Source organism: Vombatus ursinus, unplaced genomic scaffold (assembly GCF_900497805.2).
Source record: "Vombatus ursinus unplaced genomic scaffold, bare-nosed wombat genome assembly UNPS02005286.1, whole genome shotgun sequence".
NCBI lineage: Eukaryota > Metazoa > Chordata > Mammalia > Diprotodontia > Vombatidae > Vombatus > Vombatus ursinus.
In genome coordinates, this window is record NW_020945064.1 from 15,223,195 (window position 1) to 15,248,337 (window position 25,143).

Genomic DNA, 25,143 nt, shown 5'->3' on the forward strand with positions numbered 1-25,143 from the left:
GTTAGTACCAACTGTAAAATGGGAATGAAAATAATAGTCTACCTCCCCAGTAGGCTACTTATTTCCCAGGGTTGTTATGAAGATGAAAGGAGATGTAGTAAAGTGGTTTTCAAGAACTATGTAAATGCTAGGTTATTAAAAATTGTTTTTAGATACATCTTGACTTGATCAGTTTCTTATATATTTAGATGTCAAGGATTTGTCATATTTGCAGAAAATATTTTCACCAATTTGTTACTTTTAATTATGTTGTTTTTTTGTATGGAAATTTTTTTTTGCCATATAGTCAAAGCATCTAAGAATTCTTACTGTTGAATAGAAAAAAAATTGATCTTTCCCTCACAATAGATAAATATATATTCCATTTTCTTCCAACTTTTAAAAATTTCTTTTTATAATAATAAGGCTAACATCCTCTCGTGATGCTTCATCTTGGTGTAGGGGTGACCTCGCTGGCAGGTACCGCACAACTGGAACGGTTACAAGTATGGAAGTGGGGAGGGGAGGAGGGGTACACAGACTGTTCAGCCTGGTTGAGTGATGAGAGACTCATTAACAAGTTAAATTTTTTTTTTTTACACCACATGAAGTAATTCATGAAGTAATCCACTAGGGGCAGTGACTTCTTCAGTTTTTCGGTTTGTCATCTCCAGCGCCTGGCTAATAGCAGCCCCGAATAAAGCCTTGTTGAAAAGTGGTTGCTATTAGAGCAGGTGGAGGGACCATGGGATTCTGGAAGTGCTGAAGTGAGGAAGCTGTAGAGGAAAGAGCCCTGGATTTGGAGCCGGAGGATCTCATTTCCCATCCCCCTGCTCCTCTGTTTATTCACATCACTATGATCCTGGGCAAATTACTTAGACCACCCCCCCCTTTAGTTTACAACTCCGTTTTAAAAATGGGGAGGAGGTTGGGGGGGCTGGGAGAGTTAGACTAGATGATGGCAAAGGACCTTTCCAGCTCTAACACTTTGCAAGCCATGAAAAAAAAGGCCTATAATAATAATAGCTAGAATTTATGTAGCGATTTAGGGTGTGCAAAGTGCATTACGAATTTCTCATTTGACTCCCACAATAACCCTGGGAAGAAGGTTATAGTGCCATTCCCATTTTAGAGATGAGGAAACTGAGGCAAAGAGGGATTATGTATCCAGCGCAGTCACTCAGCTAGTAGGGGTCGGCCTCTGCCAATAGTAACAAAGGCAGGCGTGAGTATGAAGGACTAGTTTGGCCCGAAGGAAGGGATGACAAGTCGGTCCCTCTCCCTCCTTTGCAGAAGTGGAGATCCATGGCTGGCAAACGTTTTTAAGGTCAGATTTTGTCGATATTCTTGATCTGTTTTGCTGGATTTTTTTCTGGGAGAGAGAAGAAAACTAGGTCATGTAAAAACAAAAATGATCAATAATATTCTATTATTAAAGTAAAAATGAAAACACACGCCAGAGTTTGTGCTCCCACTGCGCGTCACCTGGGACCTAAGCACCCCGTCCCAGCTCTTGGCCTCCCTCTAGGGGTCCCAGGTAGCAGCTCAGAAGCCCTGGGGGATTCGAGGCGGGGCTGGGTTCCCGCCCACCCTCCGCCCCGCCCCACCCCGCCTCCCAGCCTCCCAGTGCCACACTCACCTGCCTAGGAAAACTGGGGCGCGAGAATTCGCCCCGCCCCTCCTGACTCGCCCTCCCCGTGGGAAGGGGGTGGGTCCTAACTTCCTGGAGTAGGGTTGGACAGCCCTCCTTGGAGACAGAGCGGCCCACCTCCTCTGTTCTCCAGCGTGCATGAGTCCCACCCCGTGTGCAAATATTTGACATTCCGGGGTTATCGGGGAAAAGGTTGGGGGTGGAAAGGGGGAATTGGGGCGCAGGACCGTGACCAAGAAAGGACAACCTGCCTCAAGTGATCACTGCCCTGTCCGGCCAAGGGGCAGACGGCGGTCCCGCGATGCCATTAGCCCATCTCCCACTACCCCATCCCCAGGTAGACAATGCACCCTGACCCGCCACGGCGCTGTAAAATGATGACTCAGTATTTTATAATCCGGAACCACAGACATCACCATGCAAGAGAACGAGCCTGGGGCGTAAAAAGGGGGGAGGGGGGAGAAAACAGAAACCATCTCGACAACACTGGGGAGAGAATGGAGTCGGAGATGGCCAAATGGGGCAGAAAGAGATGGAGAGAGACAAGAGTGGAGAAAGAGCGGTATGTGACAGATTCAGATGGAAGCAGAGGCATTGATACAGATGGAGAGGGAGGAATGTGAGGGTCTCATCTTTGTTAAAGAGTCACTCAGTCACCTTCAGTATGAAACAAAACAAACAAACAAAAAACAACTCGGCCATTTTGGAGTGGTTACTCTTTCTTGTCCCCTGTATCTGGTCACCAAGTCTTGCGAATTTTCACTTCAAACCTCTGTGGGAAGAGTTTTTCAGTCTTGTCTGACTTGTCATGACCTTATTTGGGGTTTTCTTGGCAGAGATACTGGAGTGGTTTGCCATTTCCTCCTCCAGCTCATTTTATAGATGAGGAAACTGAGGCAAACAGGGTAGAGTGACTTGCCCAGGGTCACAAAGCTAGTAAGTGTCTGAGGCCGGATTTGGACTCAGGTCTTCCTGACTTCAGGACCAGGACTCTATCTTTGCAACAGAACTTCAAGACCTGAGTTCAAATCCTGTCCCTGTCACTTACCTCTGTGGGGCTCCTTTTCCCCATCTGTAAAATGAGAGGGTTAGACTCTAAAAGCCCCTTCTAGCTCTAAATCTCGGTTCCTTCCACTCCATTCCTCCCAGTTCAAACATTTTCACATCTGGAGGACTCCTACTCTTTCACTTGACCCTCTGCCTCCCTGATCTCTTCATTCCTCACCTGGGGTCCACAGAGCCCCCCATCCATTCAAGGGGAGTAAGTATAGATTTCAGGAGATCAGCAAACTCGGATGGGGAAAACTGCATCTTTATTTCAATATAGCATAATTGGTATCCTTTGGAATCTTGGGCTTTTATGCGTTTAAACAATTATTGAGAGAATGGGTCCATAAGCTTAACCAGGACCCAAGACACAAACTCTTGTCTGTGCTATACAACACCCAGGAAATTAATTCCTCACACACCCCACTGAGGTTTGTAAAGTGTTTTCTGTACATTATCTCATCTGGGGCTAACCCTGAGAGGCTGGGTTTCCAGGTATTATTTCAATTATTGAACCGATGAGGAAACATAAGATCAGAGAAGTTGTTATTCAGCTAATAAATATCTGAGGAGGGAGTTAAATCCGGCCTTTCCAGATTCCAAGGCCAGTCATTTACCCCAGTGTCCACGCCGCATCACAGGCCCTTCCTATGCTTAACCTCAAATAAAATCCATGCTCCTCAGGTTGGCATTCAAGGCCCTCCACAATCTCACCCACCTTGAAAACCAGACAATTCTACTTACAGTTTGAACCCAATCCAATCCCACAAGCATGTATAAACCATCTACTGTGTGCAAATCTAATAGATATATGTCACCTGACTATGTTACATTTACTCCCCCTCTCTTCCCTTTAGGTCCTTCAACAAACCTCCAACCCCTTTAGATGTAAGGCACTACACTAGATATCCAGGGGAGAATGATGACAAATGATATCTTTCTTTGGGGAATTTAGCTTTTTTCTGTCTCTTTGCCTATTCATTTATTCCAGAGGTATGTGACTGGTAAAGCAAATTTCACAAAGTCAGAAGGCTCACCCTCTCAGTTGTTCATGGTTCCCCTATTTACTAGCTATGTGACCTTGACCAAACATACCTCCTCTGTGCCTCAGTTTCTCCAACTTCAAAATGAAAGAGTTGGGTTAGATGTACTCAAAGGTCCCTACCAGATCTAAATCCTGTTACTATACTTTCTGAGTAGTAATTGCTTAGCATTACATAGAGCTTCAAGGTTTGCAAAGTGCTCTACAAATATCTCATTTACTCCTCACAACCTTGGAGGTGGGTGCTGTTACTATTCCCATCTTATTGATGAGAAGCAAGACTGATCCATTAAATGATATGCCCATATCCACAGTTAGTGTCTCAAGTGTGCCTGACACAGAGTCTGATCTCAAAAAGTTTACAGTCTAAATCTTAATCCCCATCACAGTCCATGTTGGTGCCACCCCAGTCCTGGTGTTTTCCTTTAACACTGAACATGGAAGAGATGTCTCCTTTTGACCTCCAGAGCTCTTGTCTGTCCCACCAAGTTAGACTTTATCACACACAGTCTCAGTCTCTTTTCCCCCCATCATTTTCCCTACCATAGTTTTTCTAGGTTATCTTTTCACGAATTTATTATCTTCTTTCTCTTATTAGGCTATACAATACTTGAAGGCAGAGAGCTGTTTCTTATCTGAGTTTGTGGTCTCCCCACTGCCCCACCCCCAACCAATTCAGTGCCTTACAAGTACTCAATAAATACCAGCCAGACACAGAAACAAGTAAGACCAAGTTAGAGATACAAGGAGGTATGAGTCTAAGGAGGAGGAAGGAGTCCCATCACAGGCTCCCTATATGACCTATGGCAGGTCACTGGCACTCTCTGTAGGACTTTGAAGAGGGATACGTGGGGAAACGGCTGGCTTTGGAGCCCTAAGACCTGGGTTCCAGTCCTGACTCTGTCATTTTCTGGCTCTGTGCCCTTGGACAGGTGATTTTATGTCTCTGGGCTTCAGTTTCCTCATTTGTAACATGAGAAGGTTTGGGTCTAGAATGTTCTCTATGGTTCTTTTGAGCTCCAAATCTTAGTTGGGTAGTTATGGAAACAATACATTCTAATAATGAAGGGCATAGAAAGTCTGGGGGAAGTGGGAAATATCAAGGGGGCACCTGGAGAAATCCAAAGCAAAAGTGAGAGCTTGAAACCTTACAAAGAGGATCTCTCCAGAGCCAATGGGGACCGAACCTCTGTATCCATTGAATTCTCCCTTTTATTCAATTTTATTTTATTTTCATGAAGATCCAGTTTTCCCCCATCCCCACCCCCCACCCCAGGCAAGAAAAACAACGCCCCTGTTATAAACATGTAGAGTCAAGCAAAACATATTCTACATTGGCCATGACCAAAAAAATTGTTGTCTCAATCTGCTGAGTTCATCATCTCTCCATCAAGAGGCGGGCAATATAATTCATCATGAATCTTCTGGAATTACTGTTGGTCACTATATTGACCAGAGTTTCTAAGTCTTTTAAAGTTATTTGTCTTTACAATATTATTGTTATTGTATAAATTATTCTCCTAGTTCAACTCACTTCACTCTGCAACTGTAAGATGAATTCAGATTCACATGTAATATCCAACTCTAATGATACCTCCTCCATGGAAGTATTCTGTGACCTCTTGAGCCTAATTACCTTTCTCTGCTCAGATCTATCAATCAAGTTCATATGTACCTCCCTGATCAGCCTTCTCAATCAGAAAGCATGTATTAAGATCTCACCCATGTGCTAGTCTTAAATTCTTCTGGAGTGAAGCAACATGTACAAATATAGCTTAATATACAAAATAAATATAAAGGTAGGGGTTGATTGCATAAGTCAATCAAGTCACCCCCACCCCCACCCCCACACACATACATACTTAAATTAAATGATAAGATCTGGTTCACTAGTTGTCAACATGGCCTGAATACCTCCTTGAATTTATCAATGATATTTCAACTAGATTCAATGAAAAACCTAGTCAGATTGAGTGAGAGACTTTTTGTTGTTCAGTTGTGTAAGACTTCGTTTGGGATTTTCTTGGCAAAGATATTGGAGTGGTTTGCCATTTCCTTCTCCAGCTCCTTTTACAGATGAGGAAACTGAGGCAAACAGGGTGAAGTGACTTACCCAGGGTCACACAGCTATTAAGTGTCTGAGGCCAGATTTGAACTCAGGAAGAGTTCCTGACTCCAGGCCTGGCACTCTATCTATTGCACCACCTAGCATAGAGAGGAGTAGCACCCTTCAATCCTCAGTCTCAATCTCTCTTTTCCCTGTCCCTCAACCTAGGCCAGAGAAGCCTTGTGAACTTCAAAGGGTCAAGACAATTTAGACTTTTTATACAGATTTCTAGCAGTATCTCAGAAACATTGACAGCTATGTCTGTATCAGGAGCCAAAGAAGGACTGAGATGAAGAAAATAGATTCAATGCTCTATGAAGAGCCTAGAAGAAATGCTCCACTATACCTAAGGGGAACATCTTGTGGACACCAAAAAAAAAAGATTTCCAGGAGCTGTTACTCTTTGATATGCTTTGGAACCATGTAAGTCCTATTTTCTCTCAAATTTTGTATGAGTGTGTCCTAACCTGTTGGGGGATGTTTTGTGTCAACTATACCATTTCAGAAGGTGGTATTTGCTATATGACTGATAATCATGGTGCCAAGCACATTGGTGGGGGCTCATTCTAGAAACATACTAGAAAACCAACCCCAACTCCTCAGGGTTAACCCTAGAGCCTTGAAGAGACATAGCAGCATACTCTTCGGACTTGTGAGTGAAAGAGGGATATGGGAGAGTGCCTTAGATAATATGCTACACAAAGCAAACACAAAGTAACTTGGGGGAATGTGGGCATTAGCGCTGAGTGGGATCAAGGAAAGGTCCCATGGAAGAGATAATGATTGAGCTGAGCTTTGAAATCAGCTAGGTATTCTAAGCAAGAGAGACAGGCATGGGGGATGGCCTCAGCAGCCACTGAGACAGCAGATGGGATGTTGTGTGGGAAGACCACTAAGCAGGCCAGTTTAGCTTGACTGTAGGGTTCTGGTGAGGAAACAATGTGTAATAAGTCTGGGAGGTCTTTGTGAAGGGCTTTAACTGTTAGATAGGGAAGCTTGTATCTTATCCTAGAGACAATAGGGGTCAGGAGGGGGACCTGGCCAGATCTGGGCTTTATGAATATCACTGCCATTTGTGTGGGCTAGGGACACTTTCTTTTTAAGTTAGAAGCCTCATAGAATGGTGGGAAAGAGTGTCAGAATTAGGGTACCTGGATTCAAGTGGCCACTTACTACATGTGGGATCCTAGGCAAATCACTATGACCATAGTTCCTTCATCTGTAAAACAGGTCGGTTGGATAAGAAGACCTCTAAAATCTCTTCCAATCCTAAATCTGTGAAACTCTCCTTATGTGTGTTAGAGGCTCTCTTGGGGCAAGATTCAATCTTAGCACTTTGCTAAGTGCATTGTACATAACAGGAGTTTAATAAATTACTTTTGATCTTGTGAAATTGAATTGGTCCAAACATACAAATGATCAAAAAAATTTAGAGCTGGAAGTGGCCCTCGACATTTTTTTTAGTCTAGCCCTCTCATTATACAGGGGAGGAAACTGGCCCAGGGAGGAGCAAAGATTTGTCTAAGGTCACTCAGGTAGTAATTAGTAGCAGGCAGATTTGAAGCTGGGCCATCTTATTCAGGTGTGTCTCTCTGAGGCACGCCAGCCCAGGTATGGCTCCTAAGAACATTCGGCTCAGGCCTAGGGCAAAGAGGTCTGGGACCAAAGCTGGTGATGAAGACTGGAGGCTCTCCCTGTGTCCACCACTCATGGTTGGAGAGGAAGGGCCCTGTGCTAAACAGAGCTTGGTGTGTTCTGCTTCTTTGCACCTTAACTGGTATTCTCCTACACCTTCCTCCCCAACACATACCCTTCTTTCCAGTGACACTGGCTTCATGGCTGTTCCATGAATAAGACAGTCCATCTCTTAGCTCCCGAATTCTCTCTGGCTGTCCCCCCATGCCTGGAACAACCTCCCTGGCTTCCTTAAAGTCTCAGCTAAAATCCATCTTTCTACAGGAAGCCTTCCCTAACCCCTCTTAATTCTAGTGCTTTTCCTCGGTGATTTCCCATTCATCCTGACTATAGTTTGCTTTGTATAAAATGTTTGCATATTGTCTACTCTACTAGACTGTAAACTCCTTGAGGGCAGGGATTACTTTTTCCTCCTTTTTTGCTTCCACAGTGCTTAGCACAATGCCTGGAATATAGTAGGCGCTTAACAAATGTTTATTGATTAATTCCTGCAGTAGCAACAAATATTTATTGAGCAGTTATGTGCTTAGGAGAGGCCTGGAGCTGCAAAAATGCAAAAGAATTGGTCACCCCGAAGTCGACTCCCTTCTGTCTCCCTCCCTTTCCTCCTCCATGCTAGTTCCCTAGTCCATCTGCTGGGGTGGGAGTTAAACCCCGCCCTGACCCCTTCATCAACCCACTGGGATCCCCTCGGTCTCCAAGGTGTGTTCTGAACCCTACCCAGAACAGTCACACATTTCTCATTTTGGAGGCTTCTGTAGCTCTTCCCAGCCCCCAACTGACTTAAGTTTCTCCCTCTGCAAAACAAGGAAGGGTCTGGCCAAATCAAAGTAGGTAGCGTGGGAACCTGCAGTAAAATCCAGCTGCCACAGAAAGGGCTGCGGACCAGGATAGGGTGGAGCCGAGAATTAAGGAGCTGGGCTTTGAGATCGCCAGATGAAAGTAGTCGGGCTTCTGGCGACTGTTATTAACCTAGAAAAAACAGCTGAGTAGAAGCGGGGGGCGGCGTGTAGGTTGTGGGAAGTCCCAGCAAAGTCCTGACGCCCCACTTCATTCCCCATACGGTGGGGTTAAAGGGCGGTTAATCGGTCCTGTTTTAGACCCCCGGCTCCCTCTCCACAAGGCCTCCAGAGGTCCCCATGTCCCCCACCTCCTCCGGCAGGTAATGGTCTGAGGCAGCGTGGGCACTTGGAGTTATACGCCCTCACCCCTTTATGGACCAGGTCACTGGACCAAAGCCGCGGTGGGCGCACCTCATCGCAGAGGGAGAGCCCACGCCTGGAGGTCCGCAGACTCTCCCGCTAGGGCGGCCCACACCGGCCCCGCCCTTCATTCTCAGTCCTGGTCCGGTCTCCGCCCCATCTGAACCTGGCCCTTCCTCCCATTCAGACTTTATTCCTCGTTAATTAGGTGTCTCATAACTCCCATCCCAGAATTAGTCTCTTCTGACTCCTCTCTCTTTGAACCTGGACTCACCGGTGCCTAATCCCTCCCCTCCCAACCAGGCCAAGCCCCTGACCTGAGCCGGCTTCTTCCCTTCAGGCCCTGCTTCACAATCCCCATTCCTGGCTCGTCGTAGACACTTAACAAGTGTATGACTGGCTGACTTCCCTGGACTGCAATTGAGGGAAGCAGGATGCAGGTGCTGGCCCTGAAGCCCGGGCCCAAACTAGCAAGGAAGGGGCCGTGGCTGGGAACATTGCCATTTCCTTCTCCAGCTCATTTTACAGATGAGGAAACTGAGGCAAACAGGGTGAAGTGACTTGCCCAGGGTCACATGGCTATTAAGTGTCTGAGGCCAGATTTTAACTCAGGAAGATTAGTCTTCTTGATTCCTGGCACTCTATGCACTTAAAAAAAAATTTTTTTTCCCCCTACATGCACTTTGACACCTAGTGAGGTAGGTGCTATTATTATCCCAATTTTATGGATTACTGAGGCACCAGAGATGGTAAGTGACTTGCCCAGGGATCACACAACTATTAGGTGTCTGAGGCAAGATTTGAACTCGGGACTTCCCGACTCCAAGTCTTCCACTATCTATACAGCACCCAACTGCCTGATTTAGTGGAATCAGCAAGCAGACTGACTGACTGGAAGGTGGAATTTAAGAAGGACAGTAATATGTAATAGAGCTGGAAAGATAGAAGCCAAATTGTAAAAGCTTTGGAAGCCAAACAGAGGAGCTTTTATTTTAACAGAGGAGCTTTTTATTTTATTTTACCTAGGCATAAAATGGAGCCAGCAAAGTTTCTCCATGCTTTAGGAATATCATTTTTGCAGCAGGACGGAGGGCAAATGAGAGAAGGGAGAGTCTGGAGGCAAGGAGACCAATAATTAGGAGGCTGTCACCATACCCTGGGTGAGAGATGACAAGGTCTGAAATACTGTGGGGTGGTGACCACCTAATTAGAGAGAAGGGGATGGTTGGGGCTGTATCATGGAAGTAAAACTGACAAGACTTGGCAAAAAAGATGGAAGTGAGAGACGCCAAACCTGGGGGACGGAAAGAATGGGGATGTCCTCAGCAGAATTAGAGAAGTCGCTGGTATAGGTGGCTGGAGAAGAGGTCTGAGACAGAAGCTGAGGGAAGCGGGATGGACAGTCAATCCATGAATAGTAAAAGGATTGGTACCATGGAAAGAGAACCATCAATGGGCTTGAGTTCAAATCCCACTTCTGATATGAGCTATGTGATTGTGGGCTAGTCACTTAACCTCAGTTTCTCTCCATTTGGGAGTTCAGATTAGTTGATCTTTGGGGTCCCTTCATCTAAGATCTATGACAGCCAACAGCAGGAAGGGCCCAGTTGAGATTACATAAGGAACATTGGTAGTGGACTCAGTCAATCCAGTTGTGTGACCTTTTTCCATCCAAGCGTGCATGTAGGAGCAAGAGAAAGTAGATGGTGGGAGTTACTCAGGATTGGGGTTTGGAAAGGGATAGGCGTCCATACGACAAAGGAAAAAGGGATTTGAGGATGGAACAAAGTATTAAGTTGAACTGGTTAACTATCAGGACAAGATTGTGAAGGGAGGGAAGTCCATCAGTGAACAAAAGCCCATGCTAGGTACCATGCACGGTGCTAGGCAGAGGATAAAAATGAACAAAAACACCTGTTCCTGTTCTCTAGGAGCTCACAGTCTAACGGGAAGAACACATGCAAACAAATCTGTATAAACAAGATACTGGATATATTGGAGATACTCTTTACTGGGAATGGGAATTGGAAAAGGCTTTTGTAAGAACCAGAATTTTTTAAAAATTTATTTTTTTTTAACTGGAATTTTTTGTTGGGATTTGGAAGCCAGAAGGAAATGAGGAAGAGAAACCTAGGCATGAAGAGACAGCCAAGGCAAATGCTGACAGGAGATTGGGTGTCTTATGTCTAAGGAGGACTGAGACTGCCAAGTGATGGAGCTAGGAGAAGAGGAAAGGGTAAACAGCAAAGAGGTCAATGTCACTGAATCCTGCCTGACTGGAAAACTGGGAAGGGACTGGGGTATGAAGGACTTTAACAGTCAAATGGTGGACTTTATATTTGATTCTGGAGGTGATAAAGGAGCTATTGAATAGAAGGGCAATATGGTCAGAAATGCAGGTCTTTGTGGTCTAGGAAGATCAATGAGCCAGGTGACAGGCAGCTGGACTGTAGTGGGGAAAACTTTGAAGCAGGCAGATACCATGAAGATATTGCAATGGTCCAGGCACGAGGTCAAGGTGGCTTACACCAGGATAATGGCAGGGTCAGAGGGCAGCAGGGGAGATGACGGTCAGTTCATAAACATCTATTAAGTGCCTACTATGTGCCACGCACTGTACGAAGCACTGGGGACCCAAAGAAAGGTAAAAGATAGTTCCTGTTCTCAAGGAGCTCAGTCTAATGAAGGTAGAATTGAAAGCAGCTGACAACAGATTGGGTAAGGCTGGGATAACACAGAGGTTTCCAGCCTGGGTGACTGGGAGGATTCCAGGAAGCCAGGAGGCGGAGATGAGAAAGGAGAGAAGTCCAAGGAGGGAGAAGATGACCGAAAAGAGGCCAGAGCAGAGGTGATGGCCTGGGAAAGTAAGAAAGGCCAGAATTATGTCAAGGTTTGGGTGAGGCACTGGGAGAAGGATGGATGGTTATGGTCAGATAGAGGAACAGCAGAATTATGGACAATTAAACACTTGTTTAAGGAGTGGCTGTAAGTCTAGATTGAGAGTTAAGGGGGTTGAATGGGAAGCAAAGGGAGGTGCCAACATGTAAATTGAAGTCTCTACCTAAAAGGGTGCCAGAGAGTGGAAAATGGTGGACTAGGTATTGAATACCCTGAGAAGGTTAGAATAATCTGGCAGGGATTACTGTAACTGGTAGGGAACAACCACAAGGATCTGGATAGGCTGATATATTTGAATGGAATGGACTTCCAAAGAGGAGAGAGATCATTGCATGATGGTGGTATGCAAAGCGTAATGAGGAGCAACGAACGTGCCTCCTTAGCTACCTGGCTCAGTGGGGGAAAGGGAAGAGAGAAAAATGAGTGGAGATCCATTCATTGATGGAGAGGGTGGCTAGGGATGCAGTGTGTTTGGGGGGAACCAGAATTCCATGATTAGATGATGGAAAGATTGTGAAAGGTACATGTCTAATATAAAGGGCAACAGAATGGGGCTCTAGAGTCAGGACACAAGGAGGGTGGACTGACATAAGAATGAGAAATGGGGGGGGGCAGCTAGGAGGCGAAGTGGATAGAGCTCCAGCCTTGGAGTCAGGAGGACCTGAGTTCAAATTCAGCCTCAGACACTTACTAGCTTTGTGACGCCGGGCAAGCCACTCTGTCCGCCTCAGTTTCCTCTTCTGTAAAATGGAGATAATAGCACCTTGCTCCCAGGGTTGTTGTAAGGATCAAATGAGATACTAATTATAAAGTGCTTAGCAGGCACATAGTAGGCACACTATAATTGCTTCCTATTATCAGTATTATCATTGTCTTTTATTTACTTATATGTTTAGCTGTTTCCTTTAGAATGTAAGCTTGTGGAAGACAGTGGCTGTTTCCTTTTTCATCTTTGCATCCTCAGGACCTAGCACATTGCCTCTACAAACCTCAGTGATCCCCATTCCATCCCTTCTCCTATAGACTGCCCCCTCTATCATCCATACCCTCTCACTAAATCTTCAGCCTTTCCCCGTGTATTGGCTAATTCCCTGCTGCCTACATGTCTCAGAAGTGACCCGAGTTCAAGGCTGTTCCCCCTTACTAGCCAGGTGACCTTGACTGAACAAGTCAGTTTCTGGCTCTGAACACTCATTTCCATTTCCTCACTGGTAATAATAATTACACAACAAACCTTTGAAGGGTTGCTGTGACCATCAGTCAGTCAACCAGTATTTATTAAGCATCTACTATGTGCCGGGCACTGTGCTAAGTATTGGAGACACAGTATAGGATCCACAGTCTAATGGGGGTGACCACATGCAAACAATTATGTACAAACAAGATGTAGATAGGATAAATTGGGGGTAGAATCAGAGGAAGACATGAAGATGAAGGAGGACTAGGAAAGATTTGTAGGAGGAGGGACTTTAGCTGAAACTTGAAGGAATTCAGGAAAGCCAGGAGGTGGAGATGGGAGAGAATTCCAGGCGTGGGGACAGCCAGTGAAAATGCTTCTAGTAAGAAGGTGTTGTGTCTTGTGTGAGGAATAGCAAAGAGGTCAGGGCCACTGAATCACCGAGCACCTGGGGTGAAGTGTAATTAGACTGGAAAAGGTAGAAGGGGGCCAGGATATGAAGGGCTTTAAAAATCACAAGACTTTATGTTTTATCTTAAAATTTTTTTATTATATTGTTATGCAAGACTAATATTTAACATGAGTGGACATGTATAACCTATATCAGACTGCTTGCTGTCTTGGGGAGGGGGAAGGAGAGAGAAGGAGAAAAATTTGGAACTCAAAATCTTTTTAAAAATGAATGTTGAAAACTATCTTTACATGTAGTTGGTGGGGCAGCTAGGTAGCACAGTGGATACAGCATGGGCCCTGGAGTCTGGAGGACCTACGTTCAAATTCAACCTCAGACACATAATACTTATTGGCTGTGTGACCCTGGGCAAGTAACTTAACCCCGTTGCCTAGCCAAAAAAAAAAGTGTAATTGGAAAAAAATACTATTTACCAAAAAAAATTATACTATGTTATGGAAATGCTTGCTTTATTCCATAAATTAAAATTAAAAAAAAAATAGGGAGCCACTGAATGAGGGCAATGCAAACTTTTTGATTGGGTCCACTACACATATTTACGCAATCTTAACTGGGCCCTCACTGCTGCCAGGCAATCCAACTATACATCTCTTATCAATTCACTCTCCCACTCTCTACAAGAGGCTCTTCCAAACCTTTTCATCCCTCCTGAAACCTTCTGTGGCTCCTGCTCCCTCCACTTTATGAGCTCCCTCTTCTTCCTCGGTTCATATCCCTCATGTGTCCGGCCACTATCTCCTTCTTCAAATGTCTCACATGATGAGCCTTAAAAGACTATCCCTTGTATCTATCTGTTCAAGCAATCCCACTCCATCCTGTCTCCTCCAAAGTATCATCCCTTCTCTATCACTTAATTTCAATCTCTCCCTGTCTACTAACTCCTTCCCTACTGTCTGCAAACATGCCCATGTCTCTCCCATTCTCAAAAAATCCTCCCTTGATTTTTTCCATCTCCAATAACTATCTTTCTACATCTCTTCTACCTGTTGTGGCTGAAGTCCTTAAAATGCATGTCTGAGGCCGGTGCTCTCCACCCTAATTCAGCTTCCACTCTCATCATTCCACTGACCGTGCTCTCTCCGAGGTTACGGAGAATCACACCACAAAGCCAAATCCAACGGCCTTTACTCAATCCTCATTCTTCTGGACTTCTTCGCAGCCTCTGACACTGCTCATCACCCTCTCCTTCTCGATACTGTCTTCTCTTGGTTTTTGGGAGACCACTCTGTCCTACCTTTCAGGACACTCCTCTGTCTCCTTTGCTGGATCCTCCTCCACTCTTAACCATAGGTGTCCCTCAAGGTTCTGGCCTGGGCCCTCTTCCTTTTTTCCCCTCTATACTTCTCTCGGTGATTTCATCAGCTCCTAAGGATTTAATGACCATCTTTATGCTAACGATTCTCAAATCTACCTATCCTATCCTAATTTCTCTGCTGACTGCCAATCTCACATCTCCAACTGCCTTTCAGACATCTTGAAATGTATAACCAGCAGACTTGAACTCAACGTGTCCAAAACTGAACGCATTATCTTTCCCCAAAAGCTTTTCCCTCTAATTACTGTTGAGAGCAATACCATCCTTGTAATTGCTTAGACTAGAAACCCAGAATCATCTTTCACTCTTTTTTTATTTTTTAGGCTATTGGGGTTAAGTGACTTGCCCAGGGTAGCACAGCTAGTAAGTGTGAAGTGTTTGGTTTGAGGCTGGATTTGAACTCAGGTCCTCCTGCCTTTAGGGCTGGTGCTCTATCCACTTCGCCACCGAGCTGCCCCCATCTTTCACTCTTCATCCCTTCCCCAAATATGCAATCTGTTGCCAAGGCCTGTCCATTTCACCTCTACACCTCCCTCTGTCATCATTCTAGTGCAGACCCTCATCGGTCTCCACCTGAGCTATCATAATAGCCTACTGGTGCGGCTGCCCGCCTCATGTCTCTCCCCACTCCAATCCACCCTCCACTCACCCACAAAGTCTGGTCTGACCATTTCACCACCCCCATGTGGTGTGGCTCCCTACCATTTCTGGGATCAAATACAAAAATTCTGTGTTTAGCCTTCAAAACTTACCTTTCTAAGCCTTCTTATACCTTACTTGCTCTCACGTCCTCTCTGACCCAGTGATCTGGCTTCGCCACCCACAAGACAGTCATCTCTCGGCTCTGGGCATTTTACATGGCTGTCCCCCATTCCTGGAAATGCTCTCTTCTCATCTCCACCTACTGGCTTCCTTTAAACCCTACCAAACCCCCTTCCTCAAGAAGCCTTTCCCAAGCCCTCTTAATTCTAGTGCCTTCCCTCTGTTAATTATTTCCTATTTATCCTGGGTAGAGCTTGTTTTTACATATTGTTTGCTTGTTGTCTCTCCCCTTAGGCTGTGAGCTCCTTGGGGGTAGGGACTATCTCTTGTCTCTTTCTGGATCCCCAGGGTGTTTCGCAGTGCCCTGGCATGTAGTAGGCACTTAATAAATGTTTAAGGGGAGGTGAAGTAGATACAGCTTCAGGCCTGCAGTCAGGAAGAATAGCTCCTCGAGTTAAAATCTGACCTCAGACACTTACTAGCTAGCTGTATGACCCTGGGCAAGTCACTTCCCCCTGTTTGCCTCAGTTTCTTCATCTGTAAAATGAGCTGGAGAAGGAAATGGCAAACCACTTCAGTATCTTACCAAGAAAACCCCAAATGGGGTCACAAAGAGTCAGACATAGCTGAACAACAACAATAAATATTTGTAGACTGTATGGGGGGGGTGAGAATAGAGAAGGGGTACACAGGAGGGATGTTATGAAGGCAGAAATGATAGAGCTTGCCAACTGATTCCTGATGGGGGCTCGAGAGTAACTGGAAGGATGATGGTATGATTTATAGTAATAGGGAAATTAGGAAGAGGGAAGAGTTGGGGAGGGGAATTGTGTTTAGTTTTGGACCCATTGGGTTTTAGATGTCTACTAGACCTCCTATTTCATATGTCCAATAGGCAGTTGGAAATTCTAGACTACAGGCGTCCAATTCTAGACTGAAGGTCTCCAATTCCAGACTTGGAAGTCTGTTCTAGACTGGAGGTCTCCAATTCTTCTCACTACAAGATGCCTTTCCTGGTTCCCCTTAATTCGAGGGCCTTCTTTCCGTTGATTATCTCAAATTAATTCTGTATTTATCTTGTTTATATATAGTTATTCCCACGGTGTCTTCCTAACCAGACTGTTAGCTGCCAGTGCAGGCACAGAGTAGACACTTAATAAATGTTTCTTAACCAATAAAAACTTGTTCAATTCAATTTTCTCATTGAATCGAGAAAGGAGTAGGGGAGAATGGAGGATTCTGAGAGGAATTCTGAAGTGTGGAATAAGGGAGAAAGGGGAGCTTACTGTGAATGCCTTTAATTTTCTCATCAAAGTCAGAGGAAATTCTTTGCTGTGAGAGATAAAGGACAGGAACCTAAAAAAAAAAAAGACGAAACTCACACTTTCACACCCTTTCCCAAAGACCATGAATATCACCCCTACACACACACACACACACACACACACACACACACACGATAATTCACTTTATGCAACACTCCACATTCTAAACAGTCAATTTCACAAGACACCCTAAACAGAAAAGCCATTCGATTTTTGCAAATACATCCCCACAACCGACACTAGATTACAAGAATCCCCCCTCCCCACACATTGCCTTTCACGTGCACCTCCTCCCCTCATATACAACGATACAGACACTCCCTTTCTCGAGCACTGCACAACACCAAGCACGCTCCCCTTCTGACACAAGCACCCAGGATAACTCACACACACTTTCGGCCCCGTCCTGCTGCTCCTTCTCAGTTCCCAGGCAACCAGAGCTCTGGGATCTCCTCGCCAGCAAAGCCAAACAAACAGTCCCAGGAGGGTTCCCTCGACCTCCCCCCCACCCCTGGCCCCAGCAGGGCCCGCAGTCCCAGACAATCCACAGAAGCCGCCTCAGTCTGGCCTTCGTGGGTGGAGGACCACGGAAGGGGCTCGGGGGGGGGGGGGGGGCGCCTTTGGGAGAGATCATCAGGCCCGCTCCAGGAGCCTTTAGTTAGGCCAGGTGGGTGGAGACGGGATTCAGCAAATCCCTCCCCTCCCCTCGAGCAATCCAGTGCTTCGGGGAAGGGGGGGGGTGACCAGAGTGGGGCTAGGAATGGCCCCGACCTGGCTGCTGGACTGAGGTGCCCCACGGTGGCCTGCTGGGGGGAGCTTGATCTTGGGTCCCCTCCCTTGCCTCAGTTCTCCCATTGGTGAGATGATCGCCCCCTCCCCACTTTCCAAGGGTCTTTCAAACGAGGCAATATTTGTAAAGTGCTCAGCACGATTCCTGGCCCAGGAGTAGGCGCCACATAAATGCTCATTCCCTACAGTGAAGTTATCTCCCCCTCCCCACTTTCCAAGGGTCCCTCCAGCCATGCCAGAGGTGGGGAGTGGGGACAGAGGATATCCCGGGAAGAATAAAGCATGGGTGTGGAGCTCCGGGGAGAGGAGAAGAGAGGTCCTGGCAGGGTAAGGCCCGGGGTGGGGAGGAGGAGGGCTGGGCGTCCGCCGGAGAGCCGTCGGCCCGCTCACCTGCGGCCGAAGAGCACGTGGGCCGTCGGCTCCCAAACTTCCGGACACTGGCCAAAAGGCGCGAAAGTCTCGGGGGAAGGGGGAGGCCAGGTGGCGGAAGGAGCCGCTTGGGACCCCGCCCCGGGCAGGTTACAGATTAGCCTGAGGTCCGGCGCAGGGCTTGGGCTGGGGGACGGGTGGAGAGCAGCGGCCGGCCAGCAGGTGGACAGAAAGCCGGGCCGGGGTCTGCACTCTCGGTTCGGGGATTGCTTGGGAGTGAGGGGCCTTTCCCTCCGCCGCCGTGTCTCTCTCCCGCCTTCCAACGCCAGCATCTTCTGCATGGGGGAGGGGACCATTCCCTGGGGTTTGTTCCAGCTCTCCCGGGCTCAGCTGGCGGCTCCCCTTCTGATTGGAGAGCCCGGATCCAGCCCTCGGGGAGAGAGCCCTGTCTAGAACGGCCGCAGACGCTCCGCTTTCCTCTCCCTGACGCCCAGCACTCAAAGCCAACCGGCCACAATCAAACGCAGCATTCGCTTGTGTTTTGTTCTCTGTTCCGGAGCGTTAATCCCGAGGCTTCCCCTAGACGAGCAACTCCGAGCCTGCGTGTCTCCTCTCTCAGCCCCCTCCCCTCTACCTGCACCTAGGCTTGGAGCATACAGTAGGCTCGAGAAACCCTTCCGCAGCTGGGAACTAATGCCGTGCTTGGACTCGCAGAATTTGATTGGCCCTAGACGTCGGCTGGGGGGTTTGGACGGCTGCAGGGTCCCTTCTTGCTCCAACATTCGCTGTTCTAAGGTCCCTTGCGGCTCTTCCATTCTGGGATCTTAGGACTGCTTGACCACCTCTACATACCTGCTCCCGAGTCGCGTAGGGAGGAAGTGGCCTGGTGGAGTCGAATAGCCCTGGATTTGCAGTCAGCGACCTGCGTTTATGTCTTTGCTATTTACTAGCCCAGGTGATCTTGACTGAGCAAATCATTTTCTGACTCTGAACCTCCTTTTTCTCGTCTGTAAAATGGCAGTAATATTTACACTATAGATTGTTGGGGACATTCAGTCAACAAGCATCTATTATACACCTGCTAAGTGACAGACACTTTGCAGAGCACTGGAGAATCAAAGAATAACAAACAACAGTCCCTGCTCTCAGGGAGCTTACAATCTAACACGTGCAAACAAATGTACAGAATAAACAGATATATACAGGATAGTCTGGGAGTAGTCTCAGAGGGGAGGCATTGATATTAAGGGGGACTGGGAAAGTCTTGTAGAAGGTGGGATTTTACTTAGGACTTGAGGGAGCCAGGGAAGCTGGGGGGTGCAGAGAGGAGGAGAGGATTCCAGGCATGAGGGACAGCCAGTAAAAATGCTAGTAGAGAGATGGAATATCTTGAAAGAGGGAGAGCAAGGAGGCCCGTGGATGTTGGATCTTGGGGTATCTGGGAGTGAGGTGGGATTATGGATATAAAGAAGCCAGGTTATGAACGATTTTAAAAGCCAGAGGATTTTATATTAGATTCTGGAGGTAATGGGGAGTCACTGAAATGTATTGAATAGGGAGGGAGGTGATGTGGTTAGACCTGACTTCCAATGGAAAGAGTATATATGCAAAACACTTTGTCAACTTAAAAGTCTTAATAAGTTAACATTAGTGTGTGTGGCCTGGGAAAGGCAGCCCCTTCTGAATGTTAACTTAAGCAAATTATCATCAGGGAAAGTAAACTTTGCCGGAAAAACAGTCTCATAAAGTCCTTCAAAGACATCCATTCTTTGAACAGACAGGCACTGAAACCAAGTTACGGGAAAGGTGCGGGGAGGATTCGGAGATGAACACCACCTGCTCCTTGTAGGGGAATAGGACCTGGGCACCCACAATTGGAACAGGAGGTGGAATGATGATAACGGAAGTGCTATCGGAGTTCAGATGTTGGGTTATCGGAAGTTGGGGGCTAAAGGCCCCTCCAGTGGACGCTTAGGAGCCACTGAACAAGAGTGGATCTTTGCACCGTTTAGCGCTGGAAGCTCTAAAGGGGAAGCAGTCCGGGCCAGGACTGACCCGGAGGTGACCCCAAACAGGGCCTTACTGACCCCAGGTGACCTCGGACAGGCCCAAGTTTCCATTTTGTCCCCGCTGGGATATTTCCAGCTGGCTTTCTGGAATCAGCAGCGTGGGCCGAGGGCCGCAGGTGAGGGAGGACGTGACCTTGCCGTCCGTCCCCTCCGCCCTCCGGTTGGGGCACTCGGAATCCGGGCGCACCTGGCGGCTGGGGCCGGCGGCCTAGACCGAGGGAACCTGGAGGGGCGAGGCCGGGTGGGGGCTGGGGTGAGTGGGTGTGTGTGTTGTCTCCTCTTCCTCCTCCTCTGATCTCCCCAAACCAATCAGGCCAGCTGCGCCGGGCCGATCCTCCCCTCCCCAGGTCCCTCCTCCACCTCCCCCCAGGAGCCAATGCCCGCTCCCTAGGGGAGCCTCCTCCAGTCACGTGGCCCAGGCCGGGGCAGGTAACTCCTGCGAGGGCGGGGGCGGTGGGGGGAGCCGGAGCTGGCTGGGCCCTTGCCATGAAGCCAGAGGGGAAGAGCCCGAGCGCGGTCACCTCGCCTCCACTCGGCCCCGCGCGGAGAGGCGGCGGACGCAGGGCTGGAGGCGGCCGGACGGAGCAGCAGCCCTGGCTTCAGGTAGAGCCGCCCCGTCTGGGTCCGGCCCCCCCACTCCCACCCCGGGTCTCACGGGGTCCCCTGTGTCGTGCTCCCGGTGCTCGGTGGGTGTCTCCGGCCCTGACCCGTGTCTTTGATTGTAGCCCTCCCCTCCCCGGGCCATGACGCCGCCGCCTCCTTCTGCGCACCCTGACTCCCTGGTGGTCTTGTTTGGGGCAACCGCTGGTGCTCTGGGGGCTAAACTGGGCTCGGATGAGAGGGAATTAATTCTCTTGGTGTGGCAAGTTGTGGATCTTCACAGCCGGAAGGTAGGGACGGCGGGGCCGCGGCCGGGGTCGGTGCTGGTAGGTGGTGGTGGCGGCGCGGCCGCGACGCTGGGGGCTTCGGGCGGGCTCGAGGCCCCCTGGGGCGTGCCGGGGTTGGGGGCTTGTGCCCCTCCCCCCCGCGCTCCCGGCCCCCGCCCTGGAGCAGCCACAAAGGCGAGCCGGCCCTGCCTTCGGGGCGCTTCCCGAGCTGGCCGCGAGCTGCGCGCGCCCCTCGGCGTGCTGGGGGCGGGGGCCGTCTGGGGGCTCCGGCCGCGCGGGGCCCCCTAGCTGGCTCCTCGGGGTCGTGGGGGGGAGGACGCGGGGCAGGCTTTGGAGGTGGGACGGGCAGGCCGCGGCCCACGGGCGCGCTGGGGCTGGGAGCTCCCCCGGGCCCCCCGCCCGCCGCTGACTGCAGCCCCTTTCCCCCCGCGGCCGCAGGTGGGGACCCTGCACAAGTCCCTGGTGCGCGCGGACGACACGGAGCTGAGCGAGCAGTGCAGGGAGGCGAGCGGTCTGAGCGCGGAGGGGCTGGGCCGGGCCGAGCCGCTGGACAAAGTGCTGCAGCAGGTGAAGGGTTAACGTGATTGGGGCTGGGGTCACCGCCCCCTCTCTGGCTTGGCTGCTTAGACTCTCTGCCTCCTTCCCCCCACCCCCCACAGCACGTGTGTCTTCCCTCTGCCCCCACTTAGTGCAGCAGAGCTCTCCTTTAGGGAAAAACTTCCAGGGAAGCACTCAGCGCCGAGGGGGGAGGGGAAGGGATGGAAATCTGCCCAGTTTGGGCTAGTTCTCTCCCCCTCCTCAAGTATTAACCCCCACCCCGTGAGGCAGTTTGAGGGGATCCCCTGACTTTAGGGAGGGGCAGCCGGGAGGACTTGGGAGTTCCAAAGAGGTCTTGTTTTTGACGCTGAAGAGAGCTGGGTCGGTTTTTTTGGGGGGGGGGTTCCAGTGTATATTGGGTGTCTGGGAAAATTCAGGTGGGGGTGCTGTGTTGGGGGGGTTGGCTGCCCCCTTGTAGTTAAGCTAAACCTGCCAGGGCAGTAGAACTAGTTTCTGTTGTTTTAAACTCTCAGTGACTGGGGTGTTTTTTGGGGGAGGAGGGGTGGGAGTTTCTGTGAGGGGGGGGGCAAGTGCTTCAGGGATGGGGTTGAGCCCCTCCTCCTCCTGTCCAGCCTGGTCCCCTGCCCTGGATGTGGGGATGGGGGAGGGCAGGCTGTCCCCTCCGACTTCCGCAGGTTTGAGCTTGTCCTTAGTTTCACCAGAGGTTGGGGGTATATTTATCCTTGCCTTTCCTATGAACCCCTTTATGACTTGAGCTACTGGGTCCGAGGCAGGTGGGATGCCAGGAAGGCCCCTAGGGGGGTAGGTGGTTGGGTGGAGTAGGTAATTCAAGGGCCTGGGAAGAAACAGATTTTCCTGTCACTGTGGGGCTGGGCCAGGCATCAGGCCTAGGCTTGGGATCCAGCCTGGTGGGAAAAGCACGTTTGGGTGAGCTGATAGTGCCTTTCATTTCTGCCTTGTGCTACCCTCATTATAGTCCTTTGAGGCCTGATCTCTGTTCTCTGTAGTATTTTTTATGGCCCCTTTCCCTCTGATCTAGGAGGGGTGATATCAAAGTCCCTCCCCCCTCCTTTCCAAATCCAGAGTCGTGCCCCAGGGGAAGCTCATAGCTGTATTATCTAGCATTAGAGGGGAGATGCTCAGAATTGCTTGCCTCCCCCCTACCCCCCAGTGTTTCAGATATAGCAGTGGCCTAGACTGGTGGACTTCTTCTGGGATCTATAGGTGACTCAAAAAGCTGGTGTGGGCGTAGGTGTGAGACTTTAATAGGCTTTAGTGGAGTATAATTTAAAGAGCACTGGTTTTATAATCGGAAGAGTAGGTTTTGAATGCTGGTTCTACCATTTCCTTATCTGTGAGACCTCAGACAAATCACTTCTCCCTGAGCCTCAGTTTCTTCATCTAATGAGGGTATAGTAGGTGTTTTTTTTTTTCTCTAGAGTTCCTTACATTTCATAGGTTCAGTGAATTTTCCCACCTCCACCCCTCTCTGATGGCAACTTGCCCTGACCTCTGAACAGGGAGGATAAGGTAGGGACAGGTTGTTTGGGTTCCTGGCTCCTTGCTGACTAAATGTGCCTGTGGGCTTGCGGCTTGTGCTCTCTGGGGGCCCTACCCACTACATACATATCCCAGATCACCCCATTGGAACTTGAGTCCAGGGAGGAGCATTCAGCCCTCGATTCCTGGGTTTGAGGGGAGAGAACTTGGATATATGTCCTTTGGCCTTTTGGGGGGGGTGATGAGATAATCTTAGGGAGACCTAGCTATTGGTCACAGGTCAGGAAAGGGGGGATGCTGCATAGAATGGGGATTAATTTAATCATAGGGGGACCATGAGGTTGCTAACCGCTAGGATCTCCCCTGCCCAAAAGACCAGAGGTTCCTCCCTAGGAAAAGGAGATCCTTTTCTGGGGGATGGGGCTGGTGATGGGTAAAAAGCCTGGTGGTCTGTCTTCTTGGCCATTTGCCTCTGGGAGAATACCCCTTTTACTTTTGGGGTGCAGATGAGGACTGGAACAGTTTGGGAAGTGAGTTCTGAGTCTTTGAATAGCCACTGATGGCCTGGATCCTCCCCCATTATGCCCTTGCCACCCCAAGGCAAGGCTGTTACAATGCCCATGAGATCTGTATTCATGACATTCCCACTTGAAAGTTCAGGTCTTGCTTGGTGTCTGGGTCTTGGTATGTCAGCCTGCCTCTCCCCTTACCTGAAACCCCTTTTCAGTCTCAGTTTTGCTTTATAGGGTAGGGGAAAGTGACTCATTGTTCATGATTCCTCCCTCCCTCCCCTTCCCAGTGGAAATAGCTTGATCAGCACTGGAGGTGGGGTGGGGAACAAGTCAAGAGTGAGAAAAATTGGGTGTGATGAGTTCCTCGTTCCCTAAGGTAATCAATTGTGTCCATGATTCTCCAGTAGGGCAGTTTCCAGTGGAGATTCTCCTTTGACTTGGGAGGCCCAAGGGACCTTCTTGGGTAGGATGGGAAATGAAGCTCTTCACCCTCTTAAGGCTCTTACTTGTGGCTTTTGACCCCAGGCTTTCTAAGGCTATACATCCCTACTACTTTCCCAGCTTCTCTGTGAGGAGGGAGGGGACGATGGTGGCCTCGTATTTGGCCCCGGGTGTGTGCCTGGAGCAAGAAGAGGGAGCCCTTGCTAAAGTGGAGCATGCTATGGAGGAAGGAGCCTTAGCCTTGGAGTCCAAAGGCCTTGGTTCAAATTCTCCCTTTAAAATAAGGAGATGGGAATCGAGAATTTCTAAAGTGCCCCCCAGTTCTCACATCCTGGGATCTAGTGGGTGGATGCTAGGCAGGGCTGTTTGGGGATAGGCCTTGTTTATCCTAAGCAGACACTTGGGAACCAAGGCTTGGTTATTGCTTTGTGGCAGGCAGGTTAACCGTGGCATTTTCTAGTTCTGATGCTCTGTTCCCATTAGCCGTATTCTTTTGTCTTTTCCTCGTGGCAGGCAGGTTAACCGAGGCATTTTCTAGGAGTTCTGATGCTCTGTTCCCATTAGCCGTATTCTTTTGTCTTTTCCGTAGAAGGGTGCCTAGGAGGCAGTTAGGTGGTATAGTGGATATCTTGGGGTTAGGAAGACCTGAGTTCAAATCCTGCCTCATAGACTAGCTTTGTGACCTTGGGCAAGTCACTTAACCTCTTCCTTGGTTTCTCCAATTGTAAAATGAGGATAATAATGGGACCTGCGACCTCACAAGGTTGTTGTGAGTACACAATGAGATAATATTTGTAAAGTGCTTATTAGCCCAGTGCCCAGCATGTAGTAGGTGCTTAATAAATGCTTATCCGCTCCCCTACTAATCTCTCCCTGGGAGATGGCCAGCTTTCCGTGTTCTGGGTCCCTTGATTGGGAGCCCTTGCATATAAACTTGCCAGTGAAGGTGTGTGGGCAGAGGCCTCCACCCTGAGAACGCTCCCTTTTTGGAGGCTGGCCCAGCCCAAACTCCCAACTGTGGGAGACGCCTTAGCGAGCCCAGGCCTGTCTGAGCCTGGGTGCCGCCTCTGCCCCTAGCCCTGTGGGTTCCCTTGCTTAAGTCTGCTGCTCTCTCCCTTTCTCAAACACTGGTCTTTGGACCAGATTCAGCATTTATTAAGTGTCTGTTAAATGCATGACCGTATGCTCGCTGTCAGTGAGTATTAAGTGTCTACTGTTTACCGGGCATCATACTGAGGGTACAACATTGGGATCCCTTCTGCCAAGGATACAAAGATGGCCTGCCTTCAGGGAGGAGGGTGTGTGTGTGTGTGTGTGTGTGTGTGTGTGTGTGTGTGTGTGTGTGT

General features: G+C 48.9%; 1 protein-coding gene and 1 long non-coding RNA gene across 3 annotated transcripts in view; one reads left to right on the plus strand and one right to left on the minus strand.

Moving 5' to 3' along the window:
- Positions 1–341: 341 nt before the first annotated feature.
- Positions 342–17,895, minus strand: LOC114030974. 2 transcript variants are annotated; one of them, XR_003567693.1, is made up of 3 exons: positions 17,852–17,895; positions 16,634–16,703; positions 342–1,351 (listed from the first exon to the last, which is right to left on the minus strand). It is a non-coding gene; the product is annotated as an uncharacterized LOC114030974 (long non-coding RNA). The 2 variants fall into 2 exon arrangements; XR_003567692.1 differs by lacking the exon at positions 17,852–17,895 and adding an exon at positions 17,060–17,246.
- A 2,490-nt stretch (positions 17,896–20,385) lies between these two features.
- The window catches only part of ESRP2 (epithelial splicing regulatory protein 2), a 14,416-nt gene continuing 9,658 nt past the window's right edge, over positions 20,386–25,143 (plus strand). The window contains exons 1-3 of the mRNA XM_027846881.1: positions 20,386–20,502; positions 20,625–20,789; positions 21,225–21,353. Coding sequence (XP_027702682.1) covers positions 20,386–20,502; positions 20,625–20,789; positions 21,225–21,353 — 411 coding nt within the window. The remainder of the gene's footprint in view (positions 20,503–20,624; positions 20,790–21,224; positions 21,354–25,143) is intronic.